General features: G+C 38.8%; 1 protein-coding gene across 3 annotated transcripts in view; it reads right to left on the bottom strand.

Annotated features, from left to right (window-relative positions):
• Positions 1-18,172, bottom strand: part of LOC108269491 (kelch-like protein 29) — a 101,181-nt gene that overhangs the window by 6,682 nt on the left and 76,327 nt on the right. For all 3 annotated transcript variants that reach the window (XR_001813472.3, XM_017475418.3, XM_017475416.3), the window contains exons 9-12: positions 17,597-17,795; positions 12,499-12,681; positions 11,665-11,845; positions 2,921-3,114 (exon numbers count right to left, since the gene is read on the bottom strand). Coding sequence is in view for 2 of the 3 variants with exons in the window: in XM_017475418.3 (XP_017330907.1) it covers positions 2,921-3,114; positions 11,665-11,845; positions 12,499-12,681; positions 17,597-17,795 (757 nt within the window). In the remaining variant the exon portion in view is untranslated. The remainder of the gene's footprint in view (positions 1-2,920; positions 3,115-11,664; positions 11,846-12,498; positions 12,682-17,596; positions 17,796-18,172) is intronic.

Consider the following 18,172-nt stretch of genomic DNA (forward strand, 5'->3'; position numbering starts at 1 on the left):
ATTTTGACCTGCTTAGTATTTTTCAACGCACATTTTTAAGGTTCTTGGCATGCTTGAAAACTCACGAAACTTGGCACAAATATCAGAAGTGGTGGTCATCATGTTCTGCAACATCTTGGATACGAGCGTAGTTTGGGAGCTCATAGTATCCCTTTGAATTAAGAATTTTTTCTCAGTTATGGGCATGCAGTTTCCATCCATTGATTTGTTTTCATAGCATCATCAACTGGCTACAGGAAGTGTTGCTTATAAATCAAACGTTTTAATGCTTCATCAAGTTTCATACCAGATTTAGTAAGCATGATGTGAAGATATCCATGATATTAAATGGCAAAGGAAATGTTATCTTGTTATCTCAAATAGTGTTGCCATGGTGAAGAGATCAATTTATATGTAATGACATTATAGCAAGAAGTGCTATAATTCCACTGTACATCATGCATGTGTTCGTGTTTGGGCCTGCCAATCATCAATACTTATTATTAATAATGATTTTATTGTCAATTTTTTTCTTTACAACAAAATCGTAATAATAATAATATATTTTAACTTCTTCTTATTATTATTATTTATTTATTCATTAATTTTTCAAATACTACTGTTGCTTATTTTTGTTTGAAACACAGAACCAGAAATATGTTGCTACAATCATTCTTTTATTTTGTGATTCACTGCTATATTGAGGGATCAAAGCCACTGGCTGATTTTTAACCAGCCACAGGCCATCAGTAACATGTCTCTAAGACGCAAAGGACCATTAGATGAACAAAACTATGTCTAAATAAATGAACCGATGCCATCTTAAAGCACAGGCCTCAGACACTTAATTATTTGTATACTCAAGTGTATTTGCACCACTTGACCTCACTAGAAACCTTTGTGGATCATTGAACCCTTTAACAGGAATAAACACAGCCGGTCTGCTAATTCATGAGACAAAAGTCTAAGGTATTGGTAATGTAAGGTAAAATATGGTTAGAAAATATTTAATATTTGAGTTTTTTTGTTTTGGAGTGATCTCAATAAACTATAATTCAGCAGAAACAGAGTTGTAATTCAGTTTTATGGGAACTGTGTAGTGATATGAGTGTCTGCATGTTTTTTTTTGTGTGTATGTGTGTGTGTGTGTGTGTGTGTGTGTGAGTGTGAGAGAGAGAGAGAGAGAGAGAGAGAGAGAGAGAGAGAGAGAGAGAGAGAGAAAAATGATATCAGGGCTGATATCATTTCTCTTTTCCTGGCTGAGAGTCATGCTCCTGTGTGCATTCGTTTTTGGGTTTTTGTTGTTGTTTGTTTTGTAACTGATGTAATCTAACACTGGTAGGATTCACTGCTCCGCCGCTCTAACCTTTTACAGAACTCACACTTCACTTGTCAGACTGTGCTGTTATTTACATTCCATTAGCCACACCATCCATATTAGTGGTTCTATACTTGGTTACTGTGTGTAACTGCTGATATGGCACACCTGTCCTTGTAAAATCCAGTGCTGATTTATGAATAAATACTACTGTGTGCTTACGTACACCTGCTTCATCAGTCACGTTTCATGTATCAGGCATTTACAGGGATATAGTGTATACTTTATTTGATGGCTGAATTAAATACTGTAATGAATACTGCTCAATGGTTGTAATGATGAGAGTGATAGTGCACTGTCCAATTACACAAAGAGACCATTAAGATGAAAAAGAAAGGCACGGTGTGAATATAAAAATAATATTTGAACATATATAAATGTAAAAGTACACTTTCACAGACACTAAAATATGTATAGCTACACAGTGCAAAAATCTGTGTATTCTCACACTCTGCTGAATTATTCAGTTCATCCCAAGATATATTTCACAGAACTGCCTAACTTGAAATTCATGCTGTTTGAGAAAAATTGAGAAGTTGGGAAGTGAAATACCTCATCCACCCCCAATAAAACTTGGTAAATGTTCCTTACAATCATTTGTTAACCTTGATCTGGCCTCTATCAACAGGCTTCGTAGCAGCTTGCTTGCTCGCGGGTATACCAGTGATTTTATAGATTGTTGTGTCCCGGCTCAGTGTGTTCATGTCACAGTTAGTGGAGAACACTTTGGACCAAGTGTTCCTTATGGAACATGCATTATCTTAATTAAACAACCAGACAGGAAAAAAAAGACAAAATGTATTCTAGCAGAGGGAGTTATGAAGTTTTCAGGTTGTTTTTAAAATTTATTTATTTATTTATTTTATCTCCACAATTATTTTCTTTAATTGGCCAATAGTAACCTTTCATTTTGCAATGACATTTTTCAAAATGACTACAGATTTTGAGCCAAGACACGTCATGTGACATCACAACGCGCCATGTGACATCATCACAACATGCATTCAGCCAAAGCCCTCTTTGAAGTACAGATACAAGGTCTCATTTACCAACAAACACCATGAAGACCATGCAAAGGAATTTCATTCAATTGCAATTTCGCCAATTCAAGTAGTTTTCCCCCAAAAAGCACAAAAGAACTCTGAAAGAAAGCTGCAACAAAATCCATCATTTCTGGCTGCAATAATCACAAAAAAAAAAAAAAACCCTCTGCGAAATCCTGTATGGACTGTAATGAACACCTTAGCAGGGTTGCTCAGAGCTTTACTTCTGTCTGGATCACTGTAAATCTCAGTAAATTTCAGTACGAAATGTGATGCTGAGTACTGAACTGAGCACAGACGTCACTGAGGTGATCTGAGACTGAGGTTGCACAAGGTAGAAATAAATAAGATGCACATCAATCTCATTTTAACCTCTTGTAATAGCACATCTTCATCTGCATTGCTAAACAAGTTCATAATTCATGTTTACTAGAAATGAGTTATTTAGAATAATGTGAAGGGCCTACATCCAAATTTAGGGAAAATTAAGAAACAGGCAGAAGAAACAAAAGAATCTTACCTATCATTGGGGATTCTATGAAACTCCACGCATTGGTATGAGGCACATAAGACTGCAGGACTCCAGCCGAGCGTCCAGCCTCGTTTACCCCTCCAAACACGTAGATCTTCCCCCGACACACTGTCGCTGCTGCAGAATGCACTGGCTTCGGCAAAGGTGACACTGTCTCCCACTGATTTGTGATAGTGTCGTACCTGGACATAGAATAAAACACATTTAACCATGTTAATGCCAGTTGTGCTTTAGGATTAGGGTTAGGTGTAGAAAATGGATGCTGAATTCTCGAATCTGATTGGTAAGATGATGTTTTCTATAACAGCAGCTCTGACAACAGTGCTGGCTGTAATTCAAATCACAACTACATGGTAATACAATCATTTCTATAGTAACAACTTAGTCATAGGGTCTAATCATTGATATAGTGAAGGTTTTGTAAGCAGATGTTTATTTCACGTTCATAGAAAGAGTCTCCAGTGTCGGCACTTTGTAATATTCAGTAAGCTTTCTGCCACAAGAAAGCCTTCAGGACAGAGGACTTTGCACACTACGGTTTCTCGGTAACATGACAAGCTGCGTAATTATGTCTGGTGAAATAAATAAAAAAACAGAAGAAAAGAGAGCATGGGGAAGGAACCACTGTTGATACTTACTATAATGTAAGTGATAACAGAAACTTGTCTTGTGGATGTTCCACAAAATTAAATATAAATATAAATGCATCAATATTGAATATCAAATCTGTAAAGTGTTGTGGTACAATAGGAATAAAACACTTTGGAACATGATGTTATAGGAAACTAAGCAGCTTCCTTTGGGATATAATAACAGCATGTCCCAACAATTTTTTAATTCCTCACTTAAAATCTGTCCACTAGGTAGACCTTTGGTAAAGGCTGTTGATATCTATAATAAATAAATATGTATATTTATTGTACTTTTTTTTTTTTTTTTTTTTTTAAAAGTAAACAAAGCATATCACACGTGGATATTTTCCTTCACCAGCTTCTTGGGTGAAGAATAGCATTATATTATAATCCTTCCATTACATACTATAATTATTTGCCAGTAAGCAGTTCAGAAAATACATTAAGAAGACATTTAAGCCTATCAATCAGGCTCAAATCAGTCCCCTAAACCCATGAGATTTAGTTCCATCCTAGCCTTGCTGTAAGCGAAAATGAATGCACCTGCAACCATTTCGAGGTCATTTAAATGGCAAAAAATACAGGAATAGGCACTGCTGGTGTCTGAGCCCACAAGGTAACATCATTAAATTTCACTCTGGTTCCTCCTTATCTAATCCAATGGCATAAACCCACAGGTCAAAGCGGATGTTATGTGTGGACTGTGCAATCCGATACAAGACAGGGCTCTGATTGAAGGGCTGAGCAACCCAGATTCTAAACCAAGATCGTGCACTCAATGCTGGAGGAGGGCCAATGGGGAGTATTGGGCTGGCTGAGGAGATTGCCTGTTAGAAAAGTGAAAATTGAGCAGGGAGTGGGACTGAGCTGTGCTCTGACTCACTCAGACCGTTATCAGTCTTAATAGATGTGCAGGTGACTCAGTTTTGGTAAAGTTTGCAGGTGATATAACTTTATCTATAGAACATTTTAGAGGTGCATGATCACTGATGATGCAGACAGACAGCCTACTGTAATCATGTAGATCAAACCTCAGCTGCAGCAGCACTCAAAGCAATCAAAAATGTCAGAGAGATCCAAAGTGACAGAAGTCATGCAATGGGAACAGTCAACACTGGTTGCAAACAGCAGATCGTCTACATCTGACAAACAGAGCTAACGTTGAAATGGAAGCAGATGGCTTGTAAATGCAATGCTCTAGCCTCTCCCTTGGTGCCCATTCTGAGCAGCACAGTTTCATTGTCAGCTCAGCGGCACATGGCTGAGGCCATTAATTACACAGAGGGAGTGTGTTATCAGTTGACTTCTGTCGCTGTTTAATGGACGTTTTACAGTGCAGTGGAAGGAACTAATTATGTGAAATAAGGGCTTAGAGGTTTTTTTTCTATTTTCCCAAAGCTTGTTGTAAAAAGTGACATAAATAAAGCCAGCTTCTACAGGGTGACGAAAATTCAAGCCTGTGCTCCAGGTCATAGGTCTGAATTAACAATCCAAGAACCAGCAAAACAACATCTCACACTTTCCATTAATTTCTATTCATGGAAGTTTCAAAATGTGACTGGTTGGAGGAAAATTATTCAGTATCTTCTCACCCCAAATTAAGCATCATGTGGATTCTATTAATAACAAGTAGACTCACAAGCCAGGCTTTTTTTGTTAGAGTCACATACATTTTGTCTGAATAATTAACAAGACCCACCCACCTTTTCACAAAAAAGAAGCCATTCAACTGGCAATGAAACTATTCAGGAGCAGGTCTGTAAAACACAAGGATGTATCTTACCCATTCCTCATGAAAAACTTTGAAAGAATTTATTGAGTATAGCTTCCTTCGATAAGCTCATTGTGTCATAGTATTCAAGTTTTCTTGGTCAGAAACCAGTGAAAGGTATTGCATGAGTGTGAAGAGCCAATCAGATCCCAACACTCAATAACCTGAAGCTTGTGATGAGAAAAGTGTACAAAAAATATCAGACGCTACATAACACCACATGCACCCCCTCCTCCCTTTGCCAGCAGGAGATATCAAACAAAGACATTGACAGAGCTTCTGAAGCTGAAACTGCACACCAAGATCTCTTGAGTTGTCAGTTTTAAGTTAACTGCGTATGTAACTCAAAGGAGAAGAGAAGAAGTATGCGTCTCATGCTGAAGTGACAAGTGTCCCCATGCTGGTTACTCTTCAGGATGCAAGACTGCACAGTTACGTGATTCTTGATCGGCTGTCCCCGAGGGAAATATGCAACTCCCCACCCCCCACCCCCATCTCCGTTACCAGCATGAAACATTAAACAAGCACTTAAAGACATTTACACAACTGCCAGCCAAGACAGCTGGGGGTGGGGGGTATTAAGGGGTCTATGGAAACTTTGGGTCAGGCACTGTACAAGATATCTTGGGAGATGGTAACTACACAGCAGGCCTGCTTACATGTCAGCCTTTCATCTCATCAACACTCTTTGTGGTAAGTATGGCCAAATCCATGACAGTTACATTCGCATCTTTATCTCAGGTTTCTTCCATCTTTTTTGAGCCAGAGGCTGTAATAATATCCCAGTGACCATAAAAAGCCTCTTAAACCATCCATCCATGCTGCCTTCCCTGGAGAAATTACTCAGGGAGAACTCTGATACACTTGGAGAGAATCTCTCTAATATGCATTGAGTTTTAATTATAAAATGGATCAGCCTAATAGTACTCTAAATTAATTAAATCTCTTCCCACTGCCTGAGACAAAAAAAAAAAAAAAACCAATAAGATCCTTGCAGATTCAATAAGCATCAATGGCAAATAAACTGCTTTTAGTAAACAGGAGTAAAACTATCTTACCAATCTTACCCATGATCCAAGACATGTTACTGTGTGTCTGCATTGTGGCCAGGCAATGAGAGCTGATGTTGACCATTAGAGAACAAACGCAGTGACATTCTTATGTCCTGTTATGGTATGTGTATCAGTTTCTTTGGCAGTGTCTATGCATAAGTGGATATTAGCATATCTCCTTCACAATCTGGCCATCAGCAACATCAGCAAAAAGAGGGAAATAAACTTCAAGAGGAAGAGTCAGAGCGAAAAGAAGGCAACAATCCAGCTCATTGACTAATCCCACCCAGGTGGAGCAGCACTGATGCCATTACTTATCTCCTCACACCAACCACTTTCACCTAAACATTACGAGCAGTGCAGTCTCAAAACTAGGCCATGGTTGCCATACAAAATGCCCAATAAACAAACTAATTTCCTGAGCAGTCTTCCTAAAGTGGAGTGTGTGTGTATGTGTGTGTGTGTTAGTGTGTTAGAAAGAGATAGAGACTGTATTTGTCTGGGAGAAAGGAGGGCACCTTGACAACCCAGACAGTCATGGGAAAACATGAGGAAGAAGAGGAGGAGGAAGGGGGCTAGCCTATAGATGTCATAAATCGTTCCTGGTCTAATAGGATTTGTATATTGTGCTGTAACACACTGATTTAGTGGTTTTATTGCACAATTGGTTAGTGGGCAGTGAGGGCTGCTGACCTGCAGGCCCTTTGGCATCATTACTGGGGCACAGTGCTGTCCATCCATCCACAGAACAGATTAGGGAGTCATGTAGGGTGTACATGCTGAGCACTACCACACACACCAGCCACTCTCAACTAACTCTTTAAAAAAACAGCAGCCCTATCGTTGGATTTAAGCACTACTCAGACAGTTGTATGGGAAATGTGAGCCAAAACAGAGGCGTGCTTCTGAGCTTAAACCTAAGTTAATATTTCTTGCACGGTATCAGCTCGAGCGAGGAACAGTATTAAGTCTGCACCATTGTCTGACAGTTTGATATTAACCACAATATTAACTGTCAGCATGCAATACAGAAAATGTAGTAAATATTTTAGAGGTGCAAATGTGCTGGATCAAGTGTTATTTTATAGGTTAAGGATGGAATAATGAAGGTGGTTAAATCTTTACTGTGATTCCAACGAAGAGTCCCATTAGATGTTTATTTGAATGTTTGTCACATTCTCTATTATATTTATGTCAATTCTTATATCATCCTATTAGTCTTTCTTTTTATTTCTAAACTGTATCATACTACATTAGACAGCAACAAAAATGTAATGTACTTCATCAGTCTGCATTGTCTATCCCCAATTTCTTTTTTAGGCTTAAAGGTAAGTACTTGTGTTTAACGTTGGCTCTTTAGATGCAAATGGGAAAAACCCCATCTTGCACCCCTTCTCAAAATGAATCTGGCAACCTCAGAGGCATGAACTATGCTGACGTAGCTTTAATATTCTGAACGGACCACGCAGAAAATCAACATAAGCACCCATGTAAGCTGTCTGAATACAGAGAGCATTATCTGAGTAAATTTGGATGCAACTATTGAACTTGAATATGCCATCTCTGTATTCATCTCATAGTGAGCTGTTGTTCTAGTTATTTGACCATGGCAATGATATATCAACAGTTTCCTACCTGAATCCATGATATTTTTACTGTTAATTTTTTGAAATACATCAAGAGAGGTATCAGTGTCTTTCATCTGTCTCACAGTCCACGAATATCGTCATCTCCCAAAGGTACTTTACACCTATTGATCTGCTCTTGTCTTTTGAGACTGTGATACATAATTCTCTCTCTAAAGGTAACACCCCAGGGATATTAATTAAAGTTTCACCCAACACCGCATATTATCTGGTAGGGAAAACAAAACTGTTCTAAAAAATGTGTTTTAACCGAGGTTAATTCTGTATTTATGCAATACATAATTACTAACAATTCAGGAAAGTCTATTTGCTGAAGAAAAAAAAAGTCCAAAACACTTCAATCTGATTCAGCTTGAGGGCAGTTCCATAAAAGGTCAGGGCATTAGCTGACATTATTGAGTAAAAGCACTCAAGGTGAACATTTGCATTATGGAAAGTCAACAGAGCATTTTAATACATTTCCATAGGACAGACTTAATCAATAAATCCCTTCATTAAGGATAGAATGATAACTGCATCTTCATCTAAACCAGTAAAAGTGTGAAGATATTATGCCCACCATGCTAGACACTTCTGAACATACAGCACATCAGTACGGATGTTAATGGTCAATTATGGTTAATGGTTTGGCACTTTTAACAAGGGACACTGTCACAAATCAGATGGGATGTAGATTTAGATCCCTAAAGAACAAGCCAGAGGCGACAGTGCAAGGAAGCCTCCCTGAGACAGGATACGGAAGAAACCTCGAGAGGACCCAGACTCAAAAGGATAGCAATCATCTTCTGGGCGACATTAGATAGTTGGATTATGATAATTACAGTATAGTCATACAGCGGAAGAGAAGCAGTACTATGCATTGAAAACATATATTGTGATAGGTATGAGTGAATAATAGTCTTGCTATGAGCATAAGTCAGGTTATAATCATGGCATGATTAGTCTAATAGATATGTACAATTTCCCAACAGTCATGCTTTAAATCACTGAAATCTATTCTCACTAGAGAGGAAACATATCTGGTTTTATGTAAGGATCCAAGTATTGTGAATGCATGCACTCATGCTGAATGCAGAATTCTTGAAAGTCTTATCTTTCCATTTTCTGCAGCTTGGGCCATTTCTTGCACATTTAATGGACAGCCTTTACACACTGCTGGCTCCCTATGTGCCAATTCCTAAAGCCTTTACAGCCGGATGGGTATCTGTAATACTTAGTCACTTGAGAGTTTTGCTGGAACACAATCAAAGGTGCAGAATTTCCTTAAATAAATATAGTGTTTTTAGAGGAGAGAGCCAATTTTTAGGCATACCTAGAGGCAACAGCTTATTGAAGTTGGCTGAGGCAGAAGCCCTGCAGAGCAGAAGGCAGCAAGAGCCACTATTAAACACCAGCTGTGTTCCGACCAACACACCACAGTCCACTGAGAGGAGAGATACTACAGCGGAGGCGAGAGACAGGCTCGTTTGAACGGCAAGTGGGGGAAGAGACTTTCAATTAAGAAAACTGCTAAAAATGTTTGGGTCTGCCTTTGCCGTATCCATTCAATACGCGATCCCAAAAGCTCCGCTGAACGTCTGAAAGAAGTTGCTGGGAGCTGTGTTGAGAGACCGAAAGCAGGAGATGAAGGCGCAGAAAGAAGGAGAATTATCAGTTCCTTTAATCCCATGGTGTGTTGAGTTGGCACGGCGGGGTGCTTTATCTCAGCGGGCCACAATGAGAGTTGGCTTTGACTGCCTCCAGGAACCCAAACCCAAATTCTAACACAACTTCTTTCTTTCAGTTTGTCTGGGAAACGAACATAAGAATAGTTCTGTTAAACTATTAAAAAACAACCACTAGGACTTGAGCTGAATGTTACAGAGATCTTAATAACTGTCCAGGAACAACGTGTGCCTATGTATTAATGTGATATATTTCTCCATATGGCATATAATTAAAGTTGATAACAGCTGAGATAGAATAGTTTTATATAGGAGAATAGATGAAAGAATAAAAATAGGCTTTAATGTTCCTTTCTTTGCTCACATTATTTTAATTGCACTGTGACCTTACGCAGTGACTCAGAGCACTGAAATAGTGTCCATATCATGGCTAGAAGACACAAAGAGTGAATTAACTCTCGCAGCTACACTTGAGCTCAGAAGGCAGTGCTGGACACTGGTGAAATTTTGGCTCAGGGACAAGAATCCATCATCAAAGCCCAATTAAAATGTAAGTGTAGGTAATAACACTTGAGTAGGGAACATCCTTAGCATAATCACAATTCTTCACATCCTACCACAAAGGCTCGTCTCTAGGGGTCTGGTATTTCAAAATGGTAAAAGGTTAGAAGTCTTCCCACAGACACACTCTTGGCCACTGATGAGCACAGCGCTGGAGGGAGGTGCTTTCTGAACGATGAGCACATTTTGAACTATAGAGTGTGCTTATCCCGAATGGAGGTATATCGCTGCCTCGTAATACATGTATTAATATAATATGTATTAATAAAAACAGTTAAATCAGAGAGAGAGAGAGAGAGAGAGAGAGAGAGCGAGCGAGAGAGAGAGAGAGCGAGCGAGAGAGATACAGAGAACACTGCAAAACCGTTGCAGTGATTGATTAGAAATACAGCCCCTGCTCAGAGAGGTCTGATAGCGGCCTTGAGAAAGAGACTGATTGAGGACATAATTCTGAACGGAGGAGATTTCATGGTTAGGAGCATGAAACTGAAGGCAAGATGGATGGCAGGCCAGAAATTAGGTATTACGGAGAGAGCACAGGCTCTTTTCCAGGAGCCTCGAACAGCAAACAAACCACTGTTGTGTAAGCAATGATTCTCCCAGTGCACTGTCAATTAAGTGGTGACTCATGCAAATGTACAGGAGGCTAGACACTGAGTGGAATGGGCAGTATATGAGACTGGATGCATCTATTGATAAGCCTAGTGAGTTCTAGAAACACTCTTTATTTTGTGAGAGATAATAAGGATAATAAGTACAAGATGCAGACAGAATGTCCAAGGTCTTGAGCATTAGCAAAGTGTTTCTGATTGAACTAAATGATACTGCTTTTAGGTTAATATGTGGTTACTTTTATTGTGGATATCCCGGAATGGACAAGACAAACCGGAAAATGACGGAAAAAAAATTTGCACTGCCTTATCCAAGGATAGAAAAAGCCTTTTAGAGAAGTACAGCCACCCAGATGAAAACATAATGCATAATGTATGTGTTTTCTCATAGGCAGAAAATGAACTTTTCCCCCTACTTTAAGTAACCGTTATTATCGTACACCTTTTTCAAATATACACAGTTATAATTCACATATATTGTATTTAAACTTCAAACTCACTGGACTATTTAGCATATCTGGCTGCATTAGTGCAGTTCATTATAGCAACAACCTGCACATTAGTATTCAAATGGAAAGCAGATCCGATGTGTGCAATGCATTTTGTGCCACAGTCAACTGCTGCTGAAATAGTTTGCAATCCCCCAGCAAAGATCTAATTATCAGATTGTTTCTCAACACTCTTATCTGGAACTCATAACGGCTTGAATGCTGAATTTAAAACCAAGTATAAAAACCTGTCATTCTGTGTGTGTGTGTGTGTGTGTGTGTGTGTGTGTGTGTCCAGCTATCATACCTTTCCACATTATCAAGGTTGCCTGCCACCCCGAGTCCTCCGATGGTGTACAGCTTGCCATCATAGACCAGGCTATTGTGGCGACAACGAGGGACTGTCATTCGGGACACCAGGTTCCAATTATCCAGCAGGGACATGTAGCACCACACGTCTGGCAGCATGACTCCCGACTCCATTCCACCTGAAGACAGTGAAAAACCCAAACTCAAATGACTGCTCAAGTCTCCATTTGCACACTGCCTTTCACACACCTACTGTAATACAACTTTACAGCAGCTACTAAGGCACCAAATGTCAAGTTTAAAGTGTCAAATTTTTGCACCAAATTTTGTGCATTTAAAAGAGTGACATTTAAAAATGGTCTTTACAGCCAAAAATATCCAACACCAGTAACAGATCATTTAAATTGTAGCACATATCCCTCCAATGGGACAGCAATTAAATGTAGTGACAGATTTATGTATAGAGGAAAAACACTTGAAGTCTGATTAGTTGGCATGTGTTTTTACCCAAAGGGGAGAACCAGATCACATTCCCTCCCACTGAAATGATGGGTCAATTACACTCTCATCCAAAGAAGGCTCAGGGCACAGATCAATGTCCAGCATGAATCTGAACAACATGGCACTGAAAACATGCTTTTACTATTTCCGTGGCAAATACAGACTGAATCTCCTCAAAAAAAACAAAAACACAAGAGCAATGAGTGAAAATTCAGGTGGAAAAAAAGTGGAAACACTTCCTCCACAAATTCTCACCAGTCTGCACTAAAAATAAATGCTCTCACCAGTGGGAGGCCTAAAACTGCAAATGACACATAGCCATTTTCATTACCTGACAGGTAGATATTATCCCCTGCTGAAATGACAGAGAAGAACTCGCGATCGTAAAAAGGCAGGCTGGCTAGCGGGTACCACTTGTTGTTCTGGGGGTTGAAGCAAGTGACGGCTGTCAGCGAGCGCTGGTTCATACCGATGACCTGACGCCCTCCTACCAGCACGATCACCTCAGCAACTCCTGCAGGGACAGAAAAGGCAGAAAAGGCACAAACTATAAAAATAAATAATAAACACTACACACAGAGATTTTCTCCAGTGACATTTTGATGGGAAGAAGGGGTCTCGTCTTTAGAGACAGCCGACAGAGACGGTATGTTTTAGAATATTTAAAAGGTTAACAAACTACATTTTAATTTCTTTCTTTCTTCTTTTTTTTTTTTTTTTACTTTGATCTCAGTTTGATTTGTTTTTGAAAAATATTGTAGCTTGTATAGCAGGAGTCGTCATCTGGCAGAATGGGGTTTTGAGGTGGATTCAGCACTGTAGATCACTAGAACTAACTGAATACTTGAGAAAATACTGTAGCAGAGCCCGTAAACATGTGAAAAAATGGCCATAGTCCACCAATTCTAGTTTTCTAAACAACAGCTAGCTTGGCTTCTGTAGCAAGTCCTCTGTTATGACTTTCATTTATATTAATTATTCAGCTAAAGGCAGCTCATTGGACCAGAGAGTAGTTACAGGGCTAGAGACACTAGCTCCAAAAGGAGAGGGTATTTTTTTATTATTATTATTTTTTTTTTTAGAGTTTCAAAAAATTTTTTATTTACCCTCTCTTGTTCTATTGTTTTATTTACCCTCTCTTCATCAGCAAACTAAGGACATGGACTTGTTTACAATAAACATTATGTCTCCAATAAAACTTTTTAAAATGAATGGAGAAGCCTGCTAATTATTAATGGTTACAGATTAAAATGGAACTGTTTTTGCCATTCAATCATGTTAGTTGCTTATTTTATTTTGCTTATCATGTTAGTTGCTTATTACAATTACTTATTTGTAATTGGCCTTTTATACATTTTAGTAGAATTACTCCTGCTGTACAGCAAAAACTAAAACCAACAAAAGCGCAGACAGCTAGTCTAGAAATGCAGACACTGAAAGTTCCAGACCTTGACACACAAAACCAAGTTTACACCAAACATGACATTGTCTGTGCAGACAAAGATTCCCTCCCAAAAATATGTATTTATTTAAGGAATGATAGAGAATTGGCTTTGTGGAAGAAAAACCCCCCAAACAAACAAAAAAAGATTCTTGTCTGCCAGCTTCAGGCTCAGTCAGTTTGATTGCCCAACATGATTTTTTTTTTTACTCCAAGTGTTTGGATTAAAATTCATGACATACATTCCTCCTCCAAAACCAGAGGACTGGGGCATTTCTCTGCAGCAAAAGAAAATAGGATCGGTCTTCTGCAGCAGAATAAAATTAAATGTGCACAACCTACAGTAGAAAATATCTTCAAAAAAAAAAAAATAATAATAATAAAAATAAAAAAGACAGTGAAGCCAGTTGTGCAGGAGCTAGTTAAAATGCAAAGACCATTTTCCTTCAGTGGGAGTCACTGCTGTTACATTATTCTTTCCATCATATTAATTTCTCAGTGAAATGCTCCTGGTTAGTTTAGTATTGTACTGTATAGTTTATAAAGGTTTGTGTAGCACAAAATGAATTTCTGCACAGACAACAAAGATTAGGCTTTCAAATTAGCACAATGAATGGGCACATTTACATAGTTTACTCTGTCTCCAAAGCCTCAGTACCACCTTAACTACCACTTTTATTTTGTACTTCTGTTTGTTTGTATAAGATGTGTATGTATACAGTATTGTTAAAACGGTAAAAGACCAGGCCTTGATTTTCCAATCTTCAACTCTCTAGTTTATGTGAGTCTGTGCCCACTGTAGCTTCAGATTCCTGTTCTTGGCTGACAGGAGTGGACCCTGATGTGCTCTAATGATGTGGAAGCCCATCTACCTCAACATTTAAAATGCTTTTCAGCTCAACACTGTTGTAAAGAGTGGTTATTTCAGTTACTGAATCCTGTCAGTCAGGACATTCCCCTCTGACCTCTCTCATCAACAAGGAATTTCTGGCCACAGAACTGCCACTCACTGTATGTTTGACACTGTATGTCTTGCAAACCACTAAAAACAATCTGAAACCGCACTACTGAAAAAACTAAAACTGAAATACTCAAACCAGCCCATCTGGCACCAACAACCATGCCACAGTCAAAATCACTGAAATTAATTTTTTCCCCCATTCTGAAGTTTGATGTGATCATGAAATTAAGCTCTTGACCTGTATCTGTATAGGTCTTGTGGAGTGCATGCTTCGACGGGTCAGAGCTGTTTTGGTGGCATAAGGGGGACCTAGACAATATAAGGCGGGTGGTTTAATGTTATATCTGATTGGTGTATATGTATGTATATATGCATTTATGTATGTATGTATGTGTGTCTTTCCATCCTTTAACAAAGCTCAATTCAATTTCATATGTGTAGTGCTTTTAACAATTGTCAAAAAGAAGCTTTACTGAAAACCGGATGTAGATTTAGATTCCTAATGAGCAAGCCAGAGGCGACAGTGCCAAGGAAACCTTCCTGAGGCAACATCCGGGAAAAAGTATAACGAATGCTGTTATAGAAGAGTAAAGACAAACAGTGCCTACATATGCTGACAGGATATTCAGCATGAACATGTTATGAAGAGGACATACCGACCAGCTGCCTCTTGGGGATAAAGAAATAAATTATGTTTGCAGTAGTATACAGAGAAGAATGCAATACTAATCTGACCCACGAGTCAGTCAGAACTCACTAATCTAGCATGAGTGAGATCAAGGCCTGCGATCCATGGCCTTGTGACAAGTTCCTGAGCTCCTGCTGTGTGAGAAACCCAACTGTGCCTCAGTCTCTCCCACTGACAAACCCAATGAAACAGGTATTAGAGGCAGGCCACGGGGGGCCATGACTCTGCTGATTGGAGTGGATTAACCCAAGCTTAAAAGAGACCCAGTAGTCAGCAATGAAATTAAATGGATATTCTGATATTCTTAGCATAGAATCACAGCCTGTAGTCTGAGGTCAATGAGTTCCAGCTAGTAAATTAGTTTAGCTTTGCTAGACTTCACAAGCTACAAAAGACTTTCACAATCAAGTGGTCTCACACTTGGAACGAGTTAATATTTCATTCTGTACAGGTAATGAAAAACTGTCTAAAAGAAGAAGACTAAATTTTCCTATAAACAAATGTCAAAATTATTTGTAGATGCATGAGCAGGTGTAGACTGGATCATTCAAAATGGAAATCTGGTTTCACACAGCAGAGCATTGCAAAGGTACACATCAGTGAAATTTACTGACTTGCTAAAGCGCAGTAATAAGAGGTGCAGGTGTGCGACACCCACTGTTGACACTCTCTTTGGCAAGGACATGAAACTGCTGTGGCCGGATTCCAGGCACCGCTTTCGACTGCATTTGCGTGGGGTGCTGTTACAGATGAACACAATCTTTCAACTTAACTGCTCTATCAGAATCTCGCCAGATTAGGACTTGAATAAAATAACACATTGCAGGCAACGCAGTGAAACTTACATAAAACACTTCATATCTAAGGATGTAACTTGTATACTGCTATTCAGATGTGGCAAAAGTGCACAGAAATCAAAAGATGATTTTCATATACATGTTGATTTGTGAACTTTGTTCTCTCTCTAATTGTGAAGCACCTAAATAATGATTATAATAGTCATCTAAATAATTAGTCATAATGGTCCTTCACTTGAAGCAGCAAAAAAAAAGAGACATAAAAAAAAAAGATGGCCAAAGAGTGGTGTTTTGGAAACAATGGCAGCTCAAAGGGGTGACTACTATTAGTGATTTATATGAGGATGGGATTTTTTTGGTCATATTCTGCGGGCCAAGGGAATTTTAGTAAACATCTGCAGATTAGGAGTTGTGTTACAGACAAATTCAATGTAAATGGAAATCTTGTTTATTCTTATCTAAACTTGTCACATGAAGCTCAGATGGCTTCTATGTGTTACAAATCAATGTTCAATGTAATGAGAGTCACCTGTAATTATTTGAGAACGATATGGCAGAAAGATTTGGGGATTATGACAATGAATGGCTGGACATTTTGGGTAATATGGAACAGAACATAAGGAACATAAGGCTAGGGGAACATTCATCAAGTACAAAAGAGAACATAGATATTACTGGACACCATCTAGGCTCTGCAGGATGGGGATAACTGGAACCAATTTATGGTGGAAGTGTTACGAAGTGTAGGGCACTTAATTATATATGATGTGGGAGTGTTCTTTAGTTTACCCATTCTGGTGCAAAATTCTGGAAATACTTGAAGAGTGGCTGGGATCTAATATACGTCATGAACCACAACTACGCTTTCTTGAAGATAAATCAGTGGTACCCAACGTGGCAAAAAATGCATTTGTCCTTATTAAGGTTAGTTGTATTACAGCCCCCAGGATGATTCTATGTAAGGGGAAATCCCCCACCCCCACCCCCCGCTGCCTGAAAATGAACATGGGATCACTACTGGCAGCACATTAAAATGGGGTAAATGGGTAGGACTATTCAACAACTGTTTAATTTACATGTATTTTTATTCTGATCCCAATCCTGTTATTGTGGCAAATGGATGAATATATGAAGGTGCTGAAAATATGATTTGGTGATGGTCTAAGTTCTAAATATATACTAATACTTTACTCAAGTTAAAGTTAAATTACTCAACTAAATACACACCCTGGTAAAAGATAATAGCAGATAATCATAAATGTGACTTAAAATAAAAGTAAAATTACAAGAGAGATTCCCAAAAGAATAAGACAAACCACACACTGATTTTAGTTAGTGATGGTAAATTCATGCACTTATATACAAATAAACCAGGAAACATAAGGACACATTAGCTAAAGCTAAATAACAACAACTTTTTTCATCTAATATCTATAATGTTAGCTAGAATGCACTTTGTTACTTTTTTGTAGCTGTGCTGCATGTAAACTGGTCAAACTAACCTTGGGTGATCATTTTTTTTAGATGAGGCGAAGCGTGTACCTGCAGAGAGTCGCGGGCGTGTTCTGGGTGTCTGCATCTCCTGTCGGGCATGTGGCAGCATGTGGTAGCGCTTGGCCTCATTAACCAGGTCTCTACATGGCTCTGAGGACTTGATCAGCTCCTCGTTGTCCACTACATTCAGTAAGTAGCTTGGGTGGATAAAGGGCAGGCGCACTACAGCCAGCAGCTCTGACATATGCTGAAAAAGAAAAAAAAAAGTATTTCAGCCAAAATGGAAACTTGATAACATAATTACCTATTACCCACAATCTTGGTGGAGGAGAAAAGAAAAACCAATCAACACACCCTAACAAGAGCCAAAGACCTTGTATTTCCATGTGAGTACAGATCTGAGTCATTATAAATAGATTATGCTCTCAAAAGCAATCGCTCACAGTGACAGCCCAATGGATAAAGAGCCCAGAGTGGGTCTAGGCTTGCCATTAAACTCACATAATAAACTTCAACACCAATTACCCAGTAATCAAAAATACCATCACGGTCTGGCAGCTTTATATGGGAGTAGCCAGGTGATAATAAGAAGGCACATCGGTGTAATGTACAGGTGGTGAGTAT

This window comes from Ictalurus punctatus, chromosome 9 (genome assembly GCF_001660625.3).
Source record: "Ictalurus punctatus breed USDA103 chromosome 9, Coco_2.0, whole genome shotgun sequence".
In the NCBI taxonomy this organism is placed as follows: domain Eukaryota; kingdom Metazoa; phylum Chordata; class Actinopteri; order Siluriformes; family Ictaluridae; genus Ictalurus; species Ictalurus punctatus.